The sequence below is a fragment of the Girardinichthys multiradiatus genome, chromosome 8 (assembly GCF_021462225.1).
Source record: "Girardinichthys multiradiatus isolate DD_20200921_A chromosome 8, DD_fGirMul_XY1, whole genome shotgun sequence".
In the NCBI taxonomy this organism is placed as follows: Eukaryota; Metazoa; Chordata; class Actinopteri; order Cyprinodontiformes; family Goodeidae; genus Girardinichthys; species Girardinichthys multiradiatus.
In genome coordinates this window covers 4,164,434-4,180,749 of record NC_061801.1, presented here as the reverse complement: position 1 = coordinate 4,180,749, position 16,316 = coordinate 4,164,434, and the positions used below count along the sequence as shown (strand labels likewise).

At 41.1% G+C, this 16,316-nt stretch overlaps 1 protein-coding gene across 4 annotated transcripts in view; it reads left to right on the top strand.

Moving 5' to 3' along the window:
- tbce (tubulin folding cofactor E) overlaps positions 1 to 16,316 on the top strand; it is a 99,023-nt gene that overhangs the window by 44,411 nt on the left and 38,296 nt on the right. For 2 of the 4 annotated variants that reach the window (XM_047372750.1, XM_047372749.1), the window contains exons 10-13: positions 4,653 to 4,717; positions 7,829 to 7,893; positions 8,142 to 8,294; positions 13,158 to 13,296. In XM_047372750.1, coding sequence (XP_047228706.1) covers positions 4,653 to 4,717; positions 7,829 to 7,893; positions 8,142 to 8,294; positions 13,158 to 13,296 — 422 coding nt within the window. Of the gene's footprint in view, positions 1 to 4,652; positions 4,718 to 7,828; positions 7,960 to 8,141; positions 8,295 to 13,157; positions 13,297 to 16,316 lie in introns of all 4 variants that reach the window. The other 2 variants (XM_047372748.1, XM_047372746.1) reach the window with 1 other exon arrangement.

Sequence of the window (16,316 nt, the reverse complement as noted above, 5' to 3'; positions counted from 1 at the left end):
TCCAGTGAGGGTTGGACTCCACCACAGTTGCCCTTTGTTACTGATTCTGTCATAACTTTTATGGACAGAATTTCTAGGTGCAGCCAAGGTGTTGAGGGGATCCGTTTTGGTGGCCAAAGTATTGCGTCTCTGTTTTTTGCGGATGATGTGGTCCTATTGGCTTCATCACCTTGTGATTTATAGCTCTCACTGGAGCAGTTTGCAGCCGAGTGTGACGCGGCCAGGATGATAATCGGTGCCTCCAAGTCTGAGGCCATGGTCTTGAGGCACTCTATCCTTTTCCGGAGGATAACAGAACTCCTTCCAAACCCGGGCGGTGAACTGGGGGCCTCGGTCAGACAAGATTTCTTGAGGGATGCCATGTAGGTGAAACACGTGCTTAATCAGCAGTTTTGCCGTCTGAAGAGCAGAAGGAAGTTTCTTTAGTGGGATGAGGTAACAGGCCTTTGAGAAGCGATCAATAACTGTGAGGATGGCGGTCATGCCACCGGAACATGGTAGACCTGTCGCAAAGTCTATGGCGATGTGGTACAAGGGTCGTGAAGGTGTACTGAGTGGCTGTAAGAGACCAGCTGGAGGTCGGTTTGAGCTCTTATTCCTGGCGCAGGGCACACAAGCAGCAACGTAGTCCCTCACGTCTCGGTGCAGGGTGGGCCACCAGTACCTCCTGGAGATCGAGGCTATAGTTCGGCTGGCCCCGGGATGGGTAGCAAATATGGCTGAGTGGTGCCATCCAATCAGACAAGGTCGTACGGCAACAGGAACCTAGACGCGGCCCGCTGGTCCATTACCGGGCCCCGGGTCATTAGGTAGAGGAGATTGTGCGGCGAGCCCTATATCCCAGGTTAATGCACCGACAGTACAGGAGGGAGGTAAAATAGGAACCGTTACTTTCTCTGAATCATCAAGGCCAAATTGACATGAGAGGGCATCAGGCTTGGTGTTCTTTGTTCCGGGCCTAAAATAAATGGATAAATTAAAACGAGAGAAAAACAACGACCAATGTGACTGACGTGGATTAAGGCGTTTGGCAGACTGAATGTAAGATAAGTTTTTGTGGTCTGTCCATACCAGTACGGGATGTTCGGCCCCCTCCAGCCAGTGACGCCATTCCTCCAGCGCCAGCTTGATGGCCAGTAGCTCCCTGTCGCCCACGTCGTAATTCTGCTCAGCTGGAGACAGGCGACGGGAGAAAAAGGCACAGGGGTGGAGTCTCCCATCCAGGTCCGAGCGCTGGGAGAGTACAGCCCCTACTCCTCTGTCCGAAGCATCCACCTCCAAGATGAACTGTTTGCTGGGGTCCGGGTGGATGAGCACAGGGGCCTGGGAGAATTGACTCTTGAGTCTGGAGAAGGCTGTGTCAGCTTCAGTGGTCCAGACATACGGCACCTTAGACGAGGTTAGAGTTGTTAGAGGTGTGGCCACCTGGCTGTAGTTCCGTATGAAGTTGAAAGCAAAGTCCATAAATCCATAATCCATTTATGTAGAAGTTTGAGAATCCAAGAAACCGCTGTAGTTTTCTGGAATATGGTTGAGGCCAGTCCAAAACAGCTTTTATCTTCTCCGGATCAGCGCAAACCTGTCCACCCTCGAGAATAATGCCCAAGAAGCTGATGGATGACCTGTGGAATTCACACTTCTCAGCCTTCACAAAAAGTTGGTTCTCCAGGACGCATTGAAGAACCAGGCGGACATGTCGGTGATGATCGGTCAGGTTCCTGGAGTAAATTAAAATGTCATCTAAATAAACAAAAACAAAGGTGTTTAAATAGTCTCTCAAAACGTCATTCACCAGGGCCTGGAAAACCACTGGAGCATTGCATAAACCGAAAGGCATGACCAAGAATTCGAAGTGTCCCACAGGCGTCTTGAACGCGGTCTTCCATTCATCTCCCTGGCGGATACGTACAAAATGATGGGCGTTTCTGAGATCTAATTTGATGAAAATGGTGGCGTCCTGTACCGGTTCAAAGGCTGAAGAGAGTAAGGGTAATGGATATTTGTTTTTAACTGTAATGGCATTTAGTCCTCTATAGTCTATACATGGCCGGAGACTACCGTCCTTTTTACCCACAAAGAAGAATCCTGCTCCTAGGGGAGAAGACGAGGGGCGGATTATGCCAGCAGCTAAAGAGTCAACTAAGTATTTCTCCATAACTAGACGTTCAGGCTGAGAGATCTTAAATAAGCGGCTAGTGGGTAATGGAGCCCCGGGTAGAAGCTTGATAGCACAGTCGTATGGGCGGTGGCTGGGCAATGATAATGCATGGGCCTTACCAAAAACCTATAGACGGTCATGGTATTCGGGGGGAACCCTGGCTAAATCTGCTGGTTCGATCGCTTCGGTCTCCCCAGGATGAGTTCTAGGGGTAACAGCTGACCTTAAACAGGTTGACAGACAATGGTCGGACCAGGCGTCTACCCTGAGTTCAACCCAGTTTAAGTGGGGGTTGTGGTCCTGTAACCAGGGGAAACCCAGAACCAAATCGCTCTGCGAAACCGGAAAAACATGTAGGGAGGTGAGCTCTATATGTTTCCCTGATAACACTAATTCTAAAGGTCTGGTGCAGTGGGTGATACTGTGCAATGTCTGTCCATCCAGAGCCAAACCATACGTGGAGTGGGCAGCTGCTCTAACTCTAAGTTAAGCTGGGTCACTAAGGTCTGATCTATCAGGTTCAGCTCACATCCTGAGTCTAACAGAGCCGTTAAAGGCACAGAGTTCTGATTTAATATCATCATGGCAGGTAAAGTAAATCTAGGGGCCTTAAGATTTAAGTCATGGCCGACCAGTTGCCCCCCTATAACCGGCGGCCTCTCTCTTTTGGCCGAGCAGGACAAACTGACATTAGGTGAGCGGAAGTGCCACAGTAAAAACACTGGTGAGCCTCAAGGCGGCGTGAAACGCGATTCCGCCCAACGGAGTGCTCTACGAGTCAAAAGCCCTAAAATAAACGAAATCCTAGCATTGTCATGAGTGAAAGCATGAGGGGATCGGTTAAACACCAAAGCACACTGTAAAAGAAAGCCACCACAATTTCCTAGCTCACCAGAAAATTTTTCTGGGTTAGGGGAAGTGACATCACGCACCCGAGGAAGAGGTCGTGCGGCCGATGTCTCAGCAGCGCCTCCGGTGGCGGTGGAGGATGTAGGGTTCAGAACACGCTGTAACATAGTAGCCATCTGATCTATTTGCTGACTAGCCCGCTGCTGTTGCTCGAGAAGCGACTGGAGGGTCGCACCGTGGGAATCTATCTGCCGACTCTGATCAGAAACTGCCCTACGGAGTGCCTCTGCTGGGTCCGGCAGGGCTGCCTGTTCTGTCATAGTTCTGACTGCCAACTTGACCCACATGCAGAGAACACTCAGAAACCAAGAATGTTTTAGTTATTTTATTTAAAGACTGGAACGAGGATCCGGTGACAAGGAAGCCAGGCTGAACTGTGATGGGAAGGAACAAGGTTAAGTAATAGATAATTGAAACAAAACGCAGTTTGCAGATATGCTTACTGATGGGGCGTCGGTATCCGCCAGGGAGAGAATGCGTCGGGACTGAGTGCTGATCCAGAGTGAGGTGCCGACAGGAGCCAGGGAGGTAATCCTTCGAGGATGGTGGACAAGGTTCGCAACTGAAACGGTACTCTGATCCGGTCGGGATGCCAGCCAAGGTAAGATGTCCGGTGTGGTTCACGGTCCGTGGGACTTTCCAAAGATTCTTCGAAGCCAAGGTAACGATGCATAGAGCAAGACCACGGGGGCAAAACAGTCAGCCGCTGAAGTGCTGGCAGTCCTCCTTGACCTGATGGGCTGCACCTGTCAGCCTCCAGATTCCAGGATTCCTGCGACACCTAGTGAGGAAACTGATTACTGACATGATCAGCAGTCCAGACCTTGACAGTCTGAGCCTTTCCAGCACTTTGATCTAGGGTTGTACACTATAAAGAAAATATGTTATTGCGATACTCTTTCTGAAAATGTAATAAGACATGAATGTTAATGGAAAGCAATCAGACAAAAATCCCTGATTTCCCTAAATGGCCCTGTGTACTGTGATGCCATCTTCTGTAGTTTAGTTGGCTTTGTTGGCATTCTAGTTTTTTAGCAGGAATTGATGGTGGCCTGTGCTAGGTAGGTGTTCGAATTGCTAGAGTCACATGCTGCTACGTCTATGAAATTTTGACAAAAAGTCTATTTTTATAAAATTGTTGACATAGCATTTACATAGCATTACCTTGCTGCTACTCTGCTTCTTAAATTCTTTGGAAGTTATAACAGATACACTCAGCTTTTCCATTTACACCTCAGCTTGTCAATGTGAAATCAGTTGTTTGCTTGTGTACACTTAAATTCAAATGTAAAAAACTTTAAAACCTGGTAAAGGATAGATAATTTTCATGATGTCCTAAAGTGAAAAAATGTAAAATAAAAAGAGAAACTTGCAGAAAACAAACAAAAAAAAATACTTAAACATAAAACTCAAAAGAACAAAGGCGAATAAAAACAGCATATCTAAAGTACTGTCCAAATTCAAATTAATAAAATAAATTTAAATATTTCCATTTTATTTACTTTAATTTAGTTATTTTAATCATGGAATTAATCTGAATGAAAGTGATCCTTCTAAAACAAATGTTTTTTTTGTTGCATGGCAGACTGGAGCAGCTTGACTTGTCTAGTACTAGACTGTCATTCGTTCAACTTGAAGATGCAGCTCAAGGTTCAGTGACACATTTACCATTGTCTATAATGTGACACACACACACACATATGCATGTGTGTATATATATGTGTGTATATTGTTTGGTATGTATATATACATATGTACTGTATATGTATGTATGTGTGTATATATATATATATATATATATATATATATATACAATACTGTGCAAAAGCTGTAGGCAGAAAGAAAGTTTTCAGAAATATAAATCATGATTGTTTTTTTATACCAATTAACAAATTGCTAAGAGAGCGAGCCCAAACATATACCCAAAGTCATTATGAACCATATTCGGCATGAAGAAGAACAAGAATTACTGGAAGTGATGGTATGGCACCACAGAGCCCTGATCTCAACATCATAGAGTGTGTCTGGGATTACATGAAGAGATAGAAGGAAGATCTGTGGTTTGTTCTCCAAGATGCTTGGAACAATTTACCAGCCGAGTTCCTTCAAAAACTGTATTGCAGTTTACCTAGAAGAATTGATGCTGTTTTGAAGGAAAAAGGGTGGTCACACCAAATATTAATTTGATCTAGATTTCTCTTTTGTTCATTCACTGCATTTTCTTGATTGATTAAAATAAATGATCAACACTTTTCTTTGTTTACACATTCTTTTTTTACAGGATTTTTTGACACCTGCCTGAACATTTTGCACAATACTGTATGTGTATCTATATGTGTGTGTGTGTATATATATATGTGTGTGTGTATATATATGTATGTATGTATGTATATGTATATATACGTGTATGTGTGTTTATATATGTGTGTGTGTGTTTGTATATCTATGTAGTATGTAGAAGTCTTTAATTAAGTCTTTAACAACCAATAAGAATCCCGGCTCTCACAGGCCTGTTAGTTCCTCTCGAAGAAGCCCTCCTGCTCACCACTCATTACCTGTATTAACTGCACCTTTTGAACTTATTTGTTTAAAAGACACCTGCCCACACCAGGGGTGTTTCTTGAGCCTGAAAACATTGGGTGCTAAGCCCACACCCTCATAAGGGAATCTAGGGGAAGCTTTCTTAAGCATTGTGGCACCTTGTTTGAAGCCAAATACTGCAGTATGTACTTCAAAATCTGTTTATTTTTAAAATTAATTTTGACAGTGTAAACAAGATAGGCATAATGTTAAGGATGATAAAATTAGTCAACAGGTAACAATTATCATTTTTCTTTTTTTTTTCATTGCAAGCACAAAAGTTAATTCTGTCAGGTTGCACCTGGTTGGGCCTCTGTGTCTCCTCTCTTTTCTCTCCATCATCTGCTCACTCCTTACACCTTCTGCTGCCAGAAAAACAATACAATTTTTACTTAATGACAACAGAAAGTATTCCATAAAATATTTTTAAAAAATGATTTTTTAGGTTTTTATTCTTTCTTTCACTCAAATGTCATACAGTATGGTCCTGTACCTTTCACTTTTCCAGGCTGCTGTTGTTGCTCTCCACAACTTGCTCTCTGTCGTACTTCTGCAAAAAAGGCAAAATGTTTTAAGTCACTTGCAATTTTCAGAAAAACGATCATGCTGTAGTATTTGTAGTATGAGGCGACTGTGGCTCAGTAGGAAGAGTAGTCGTCTTGCAATCAGAAGGTTGTGGGTTCAATTCCAGCTTCCTCCTGGGAATACCCAGGCCAGGTGACGCCACTGGTCCAGACACTCAACCAAACAAACTCCAACCTCTCCACAATGGCCAAGACCAGAGAGCTGTGTTAGGACATTAGGGATAAAATGGTAGACCTGTACAAGGCTGGGATGGGCTACAGGAAAATAGCCAAGCAGCTTGGTGAGAAAGCAACAACTGTTGGCGCAATTATAATAAAATAGAAGAAGTTCAAGATGACGGTCAATCTCTCTTGGTCTGGGGCTCCATGCAAGATCTCATCTCGTGGGGTAGCAATGATCATGAAGAAGGTGAGAGATCAGCCCAGAACTACACAGCAAGCCCTAGTCATTGACCTGAAGAGAGGTGGGACCACAGTCTCAATGAAGACCATTATTAACACACTACGCTGCCATGGATTACAATCCTGCAGTGACGGCAAGGTCCCCTGCTCAAGCCAGTGCATGTCCAGTCCTGTCTGAAGTTTGCCAATTTCTAATTGGATAATCCTAAGGAGGAATGGGTGAAGGTCATGTGGTATTTTGAGACAAAAACAGAGCTTTTTGGTCAGAACTCCACTAGCCGTGTTTGGAAGAAGAAGAAGGATGAGTACAACCCCTGGAACACCATCCCTACTGTGAAGCAAGGAGGTGAAAACATCATTCTTTGGGGATGCTTTTCTGCAAAGAGTACAGGACAACTGCACCATATCGAGGGGTGGATGGGTGGGGGCATGTATCAGGAGATCTTAGCCTACAACCTCCAAAGCCTCAGTAAGGGCATTGAAGATGGGTTGAGGTTGGGTCTTCTAGCATGACAACGACCCAAAGCACACAGCCAGGACAACGAAGGAGTGGCTCCGTAAGAAGCATCTCAAGGTCCTGGAGTGGCCTAACCGGTCTCCAGACCTGAACCCAGTCAAAAATCTTTTGAGGCGAGCTGAAAGTCCATATTGCCCAACGACAGACCCAAAACCTGAAGGATCTGGAGAAGATCTGTATGGAAGAGTGGTCCAAAATTCCTGCTGCAAACTGTGCAAACCTCGTCAAGAACTACAGGAAACATCTGATATCTGTAATTGTAAACAAAGGTTTCTGTACCAAATATTACATTTTATGTTCCTGATGTATCAAATACTGATGTCATGCAATAAAATGCAAATTAATTACTTAAAAATCCCACAATGTAATTTTCTGGATTTTTGTTTGAGATTCCATCACTCACAGTTGAAGAGTACCTTTGATAAAAATTAAAGACTTCTACATGCTTTGCAAGTTGGAAAACCTGCAAAATCGGCAGTGTATCAAATACTTGTTCTCCCCAATGTGTATGTGTGTGTGTGTGTATATATATATATATATATATATATATATATATATATATATATATATATATATATATATATATATATATATATATATATATATATACACACACACACACACAATTTTTGGGTTTAAACCCAAACATTCTGAAGTTGTTTATCCTTTACTCCATAGCTGGCTGCACAGCAATCTTTCCAGCTCTGGCGTGTCTCAATCTGGACCACAATAACATTTCCGAGGTCAGGCTGTTACTGCATGCACAACTTGAGCATTTATGGATTTATGGACTTTGCTTTCATTTAATGGTAGCTTAAATTCTTTTATGAATTTAGTGATTTGTGCTTCATCTCTCCTTTACTGTACAATCAGATGATAAGCACTATTTACACTGGAGCATTTGATAGGACTTTGTGGAGGTAGAAGAGTTTAAAAAAAAAAAAGTAACACAGTTGTGTTTAAACAGGTTATCTCTCTCTCTGTCTTTCAGTGGTGTGTGGTTAATGAGCTTGCCAAAATTCCCTTCCTAGTTAAGTTATCATGTCGTGACAACAAACTGCCAAGCATTGATGGAAACCCAAACACTGTCAACCAAATCATTATTGCCAAACTGGGACAACTGATCTACCTGAACAACAGTGAGGTATGCATGTGTGTTTGTGCCCGCATGTGCTTGTTCATGCACATGTTTGCACACTTTAAGTATTAGTATGAGTTTCATTCCTTATTCAGAATGTGATTGTGTCAAACACTCCTTTTGCTTCAGATGTTCAAAGGACTCAAAAAAATCCACTATGGGGGTGGCGTAAAATGGTTCCTTTACTAGATTTAATTGAAATCAAATGCCTTAAACATATTTCCCTCCCCATGCCAACACTAGTTAATTTCTACCTGTGTGGCCATTAGACACATGGAAGAGCCTTTGGGCTTAAGTTATTCAGCTGGAAAAGACAAGATTTAATAGTGGGATAGTTGCAAATGGCTGTGAGAGTTAGAGCTACCAATTTCAGAATCAGAATCAGCTTTATTGCCAAGTTCGTACATACAAACAAGGAATTTGCCTCCGGTACACTTTGCTCTTTTGTTCTGTTTTTGCATTACAGAATATACAAATTTACAATTTACAATGTACAATGCAATATTCTGCATTACAGAATATACAATTTGTGCTGTTAAATTTATATGAATAAGTTACATTCTGAAAGTAGATTTTTTGATGTAGTTTTTTAAGATTATCTATTGTATTGTATTATTATCAGGTAATGTGTTCTTTTCAACCCTATTCCACATCACAGCTTAATGCAATTATTGTTATGCATTGTGTATAGCAGATACAAATTCCCTAAAAGTCCCTATTTCTCAAGTAATCGTGAGTGTGTAATAGTGACATTCAGTTAGTTAATCCAATAATATTTAAAGGTACATTCAATTCAATTCAAAAATACTTTATTAATTCCAAAGGGAAATTAAATGTTGTTGTAGCTCATTATGAAGGTTTCCTCAAAGAGCCGTTGTAGATGCTGATGGCTGTGGGCAAGAAGGATCTCCTGTAGCGCTCCGTCTTACAGCCAGCAGATCTGAAGAAGCCTCTGACTGAAGACACTCTGTTGTTGTAGGACAGTCTCATGAAGAGGATGCTCAGGGTTCTCCATAATGTTCTTCATTTTATGAAGAATCCGTCTTTCCACAATGATCTCCAGAGGTTCCAGAGGAGTCCCCAGAACAGAGCCAGCCTTTTTTATCAGCTTGTTGAGCTTTTTTAAGTCCCTGGCTCTGATGTTGCTTCCCCAGCAGATGATGGTAGAAGAGATCGCACTTTCCACAACAGACCTATAGAAGATATGCAGTATCTTGCTGCAAACACCAAAGGACCTAAGCTTCCTCACGAAGTACAGTCTGCTCTGTCCCTTCACAGTTGCATCTCCACTCTAGTCTGTTGTCCAGGTGAACACCGAGGTATTTATACTCCTCCACCACCTCCACTTCTTCTCCCACGATAGAAATAGTTTTTGACTTATTCCTGTTTCTCTTAAAATCTACAATCATCTCCTTTGTTTTAGTCACGTTCAAAATGAGATGATTGTTTCCACACCATGCCACAAAGCGGTCCACTACCTTCCTGTACTCAGCTTCTTGTCCATCTCTGATCCACCCCACGACTGCAGAATCATCCGAGTATTTCTGCAGATGACAGGAGTCTGTCTTGTACTGGAAGTCTGAGGTTTACAGAGTGAAAAGCAATGGTAAGAGTACGGTCCCCTGTGGTGCTCCTGTGCTGCTGACTACCTGGTTAGACTCACAACCCTTCAGTCTCACAAACTGTGGTCTGTTTGTCAGGTAGTCTTTGATCCAGGAGATTGTTGAGGCCTCCACCTGAGTCTTCTGGAGTTTCTGACAAAGCAAATCAGGTTGGATTGTATTAAATGCACTGGAGAAATCAAAGAACACGATCCTCACAGTGCTACTGGCTTTGTCCAGATGACAGTGGGTTTGTTGAAGCAGGTGTATGATGGCATCTTCAACTCCAACTCCACAGCGATAAGCAAACTGAAAGGGGCCCTGATGGTTTACTGTTTGCTTACTCAGGTGGGCCAACAGGAGTCTCTCTAGGACCTTCATGATGTGAGATGTCAGGGCAACAGGTCTATAGTCATTGAGAACTGATGGGTGAGTTTTCTTTGGTACCGGAACAAGACAGGAGGTCTTCCACAACACCGGAACCTTCTTCTGGGCCAGGCTAAGGTTGAAGAGGTGCTGCAGAATCCCACAGAGCTGCTCTGCACAGGCCTCCAGGACTCTAGGGCTGACATGATCTGGACCTGCAGCCTTATTCCTATTCAGTCTCTCCAGTTGTCTCTTCACCTGACTTCTTGAGACACACAGGTGGAATGGGGAAGCAAAGGAAGCATCAGCATCTTCTGATATGGTTGAAGGCAAACATGTAGAAGCAGAAGGGACTAGGGCTGAGGTGGACGATAAAAAATGTGAGGTGTTACTGGACAGCTGTGGGTCAAAGGAAGATGGAATGTCTGTTTGGCTGTGAGCAGGAGAGGAGGATGCGAAGCTTGTTTCTGAACTGAACCTATTGAAGAATGTGTTCAGTTCATTGGCTCTGTCCAGACCTCCTTCAGGTCACTGGTGATCCAAGGTTTGTTATTGGGGAAGCATCTCACGGTTCTGGTGGGGATGATGTTATCCACACAGAAGTTTATATAGTCGGTTACACACTCAGTCATGGCATTGATGTCCTCTCCATGTGGCTGGCACAGTGCGTCCCAGTCTGTAGCCTCAAAGCAACCTTGCAGAGCTTCTTCAGCTTCCTGTGACCATTTTCTCACAGTCCTCTTTATTGCAGGTTGCCTCTGAACAAGGGGCTTATATTTCGAGCAGAGAAAAACAAGATTGTGCTCTGATTTGCCTAGAGGAGGTCTTGCTGTAGAGATGTATGAGTCCTTGACATTTGCATAAAACAAATCCAATGTTTTGTTTTCTCTGGTAGAGCAGCTGACACATTGTTGAAACGTTGGAAGTGCAGCAGAGAGTGAAGTATGGTTAAAATCACCAGAAATTGCCACAAAAGCATTGGGGTTTTGTGTCTGTAGCTTAGCAACAACTGAGCTGATGTCATCACATGCAGTGTCAGCAACAGCGGAAGGTGGAACGTAAACTGTTGCCAAAATAACACTGGTGAACTCTCTGGGTAAATAATATGGACGAAAACTTACTGCCAACAGTTGGAGACACATTGCACATACAATAGGATTCCTCCTGTTTGACCCAATGAAGGCAGTCTGATTACAGACTCTCTTCCTGCTTGCTCCTCCTACACAGGGTGGTTCGCTTAAGGACCATGTGGAGCAGGCAGAGAGCAGCTGCCCATAGGCATACTGCCTGCAATGAGTCAAACAGGTGGACCCTGCTGAATCCATGGAGCTCGAATTTCCAGTATCCAACCTAAAACTCCGTGAACCACCATGTGTAGGAGAAGTAAGCACTTGGTGGATCACTTTACACATGAAAAAACATGTAAGACATTCTTGCATATACAAAAAAAAAAAAGATTTGTATTTTGTTTCAGTTTTTATTTATTTTTTAACGTTTCACACATATTACTTAATGTCACAGTAACGTTAATAGTGGCACAGTGCACAACACTGACTGTTGTAGGCATGGCTTTAAACCATAACTCCAGCTGTCAGTGGAAACACAACAAGTTCTGTGGCAAGTAGAGACGTGCGGAGCTGGAACCATCAATGGAAATAGAGGCATTATTTGTTGTTTGTTGTTTTTGAATGTGCTTTATTAATAAATTATATTGTATTGGAGGAAGGACATTTAATTACATGAGCATGTTCTTCTCCAGTAGAAGGCACTGATCCAATGTGTTTCCAGCTCCACGTTCAAACCTTTAGTTTAATCTCCTTTTATTCTAGCTTCAGCTTTTCATTCCTTTATTCTGACTGTTGTGGTGAAACTGCTCTCTTTTGTATTAGAACTAGGCTCGGCTCTGCACTTTTCCAATCCTTTCACACTGTCGCAGAATGTACTAACAGGTACATCTAAAAAAAATAGAAAATCCTGACACTCATTTCAGAAGGTGAAACTTGAATATTATATAGATTCATTACACATAGAGTAAAATATTTATTTCTTGTAATTTTGATGATTATGGTTATCATCAAGACAGTTTGGGTGTCCGTTACACCTCAGCAGAAAACGCAAGCTTATTGCCTCCATGCCACACTGCATGGATGCAGTAATTTATGCAAAAGGAAGCCGAACCAAGTATTGAGTGGATAGAAATAACATAATCTTCAGAAGCATAACATTTCTGTCTAAAACATAGTTTTTTTTATTGCTCTTATGTAATATTCTAATGCTCTGAAACACTGAAGTTTGGGTTTTTATTATCTGTAAGCTATAATCATCAAAATTAAAATAAATAAAGGCTCTGTAGGTACATAAACTCTATATATAATGAATCTATCTAATATATGGGTTTCACTTTTTAAAATGAGTGACAAAAATATTTAACTTTTTCATGATATTCAATTGCATGAATGAGGATTGTAAAACTTTGTAGAACCCAGATAATGACTAGTGTGTCCAGCAACTGGAAGAAAAAAATCAATAATTCGATCAACAAAGATCTATTACCCAACAATAATTCTAAATGAGCCCAAAAAAAGCCAAATAAACAAGTACACATACTTTAATACATTATATTTTGGTATTAACTGTAGTGATGCCACAGTTAATACCAAAATATAATGTATTAATGGACTGGGAACAGTTCCAAGTATAATTTTCTTATCACAGTAAATTGTGTATACGTGTTATATAGATTTGAGGAATGTGATTAGATGTTTTTGATAGCAGTGGATAATCCACAGTGAGAGCATGCTCGGCTGTGAGGATGCAAATGAAATTGTATATCTCATCGGTCCTAGTTAAGGTAAAGTTATACAATTCATGCAGACTGATTGTTATTTCTGCTGGCTTTCAGATCAACTCTGAGGAAAGAAAGGGGGCAGAGCTTGACTACATCAAGCTGTTTGGAGAGCAGTGGCTGAAGGCAGGAGAGCCAGGTCAGCCAAGCATAGCATTCACCCGCCAACACCCGCGTTACCAGACACTTATTGACAGTAAGTCATTTTTCTACTGTTAAAAATGTCAACATAGCACAGTTATACTAAAAAAGTTGCAGGAAAGCCATAAATAATAACAAAGCATATCTTAAAGGTTTCTAACAATATTTAAATGTTGAGAAAGCATTTTTTTTGTTATTGGTTATGTTTCACCATTCAGTATTCAAATTCAATTAGGTTTGTAGGCAGAATGGCTCTTCTGTAGTTTCTGCGTTGCAGTGGAGAAGAAGAAGCCTCTGAATAAAGACACTCTATTGCTGTATCACAAACATTTGAAGGCGACCATCAGGACTGTCCATTATGTTCTTTATAGTACACTATTCTTCACCCACTTTTCCTGAAATCTCTGGAGAAACAAAACAGGCAGAACCAGCCACACAGAAAGTTAGGATGAAATCAAGTGGCTAACAGTAGGTTCAATCTCATTTTCCATACTTCTACCAATACAGAAAGATTCCAGGATGATTGCTAATGGAAATAATAACACACCTCCTATAAATCAGTATGTGAGGCTACAGAACAGGTTTACTTCATTTGTACAAAACTCCCTAACTCGATCTGATGGCTGATTGAAACCTACATAATCACAGAAACAGACAATATGATATGTTATGTTGGTATAAAAGAAAGGGTGATATGTGTAGCTATAGCTGAATGCATGCATCTTCTTTTTAGGATCGGATTTTTATTTTTGTTCAATTGTATGTATACATAATGCATTTAATTCATAGTTTTTTTTTTTTATTCTGTTTACTATGATTGAATAGTTGGTAGTTTGTATGTTTACAACTGGCCAATAAGGCTTTTTAAACTCAGCTATTAAGTCGATCTTACAATGAGAGACCTGACTGAAAACTCAAGCAACACTCAAATCTTCTTGCTAATAAATAGCCTTCCCCCTGCATCTCCTGTTTGTTCCTCTGTCCAAATATAAAAACAGAGAGGAATTCAACCAAACAGAAGATAAGACATTATGAGAACAACACTGTGCAGCTGGTGTGACTTGTAACTGTTACACAGATTAGAGCAAATAATGCAAAATTGGAGAGTTGAATGAGAATGTAGCAGATAGAGTGAAAGTGGTCATTATGTCGTCCAGCAGCCTAAGCCTATAGCAGCATAACTACAGAGATAGCTCAGGATTGTCATAATTGCGGTATTTTGTGGTGGACCAGAGGCAGACAAGCACGGAGGAAGCAGAGTGGGATCAAAACTCCAACTTTAATAAAACGAGTTCACTCACATGAAGGTGTGGTGCAGGGTGACAAAATAATCCAGTAGACAGGGTATTTGAAAACAGAACTTAACAGAATCCAGAGCAAGGGCAAAAATCCAAAAGAGACATCTCACGAGGACATGGTAGAGACATAACGACACCGCGTGGAACAAAGGACGAAGGCAAACTTAAATACAGACAATGGTGGACAAGAAACAATAGGGCAGGTAATCAGAGGAACAGGGAACAGGTGACACAAGGAGGCCGGGAGGCAGAGGGAACAGGTGAACCTAATGCAAGTAATTAACAAGACACCGAACAGACCTAAACAAAACTATAAACAAAGAATAAATAAAACATAAGAATCAAGAATAACATGAACTAAAGGAAACTGAGAAACTGGACGGAACACAACAACCTAAGCACTAGCAAACAGAAACCATAAGGAAACCCAGACTACAAAAGTAAAGAAACCTTAGTAAACAATAACTAGAGCTAACCTATAAAGGAGAGGATGGAAACCATTCTGAGAAAATAAATAGGAAAGCAACGCCAAGGGAAATAGGAGAGCAAACTGGGGGGCAGAATATAACCCAAAACAAAAACCACAACTAACATAAATACAAAACACAAGTAAGAACATCTAATTAAAAGGTAAACAAAAACACAAAACCACAAAACAGAGTCCAAAACATCACATCCTGACAAGGATAACCTAAGCCACTCTAATTATAAGCTTTATCAGAAAAGAAAGTTTTAAGCCTAGCCTTAAAAGTAGACAGGGTGTCTGCCTCATGGACCAAAACTGCAGTCTGAGAATGAAATGCGCATATAACTGATCATCGGCCAGAGAAACACGCACAGCCTGTTAACTGTAAATGCACATCATGCTAAAGACCTACTGTTCTGTGATGTTAATAATATACTAACTGCTCTATATTTACTCTCACTCACTTAAAACTGTGCACATATATTTATATTATATTGTAGATATGTTTATACTGTTTAATTTGTACTGTATTGCACCGACTACGCCAAAACAAATTCCTTGTATGTCCAAAAACGTACTTGGCAATAAAGCTTTTCTGATTCTGATTCTGATTCTGATATAATATAGTCAATATATAAAGTCATTATAAGGCAGATTAAATTTGTCATTTGCAAACTTGATGCTATAATCACTGTTTAGCAGGTGAAAAATCGCCATATTAAGGCAACCTATTCCATGTGGTGAGAAAGACAGTTTATCTTTAACCTTTTCACTAAACAAAGCAAATTCCATTATTGACAGTAACATTGTGTTATCTGGAGTTGGATTAGTTTGATTATGTTTTTTGAATGTGAACAAATGTATTTCCTGTCGCCAAAAAGCCATTTAAACATTCAAACACGTATATCATTAAAATATTGCCAAAACAAACTAAATGAATTTAGTAAAATAATCTAAATAAATTATTTTATGTACATACATTTTAGATTTAAATTATTTGGTGGACTGTTATGATGTTATGCGTTAAAATTAGCAAAGTTATAATATACAGATAGCCAACAATTAGAACAAACTTTTTTTATGTTGGTAATATTACATTCAGATTAAAATATTGGTGTGTACCCTCTAACTTGTCAGCAAAGCTTTCCTGGTAGCATTTACAATTATTTCTATCATAAAACAAGGTGACATGCGGGGGGTCAGGAGGAGGTACATAGGGCGCCAGAGTGGAGACCCAGGATTTACACCGATGGAAAGCCGAGAGAATGCCTCTGTGCGCGGTGGTTTCAGGTTGCAGCAAAACCCAGTATA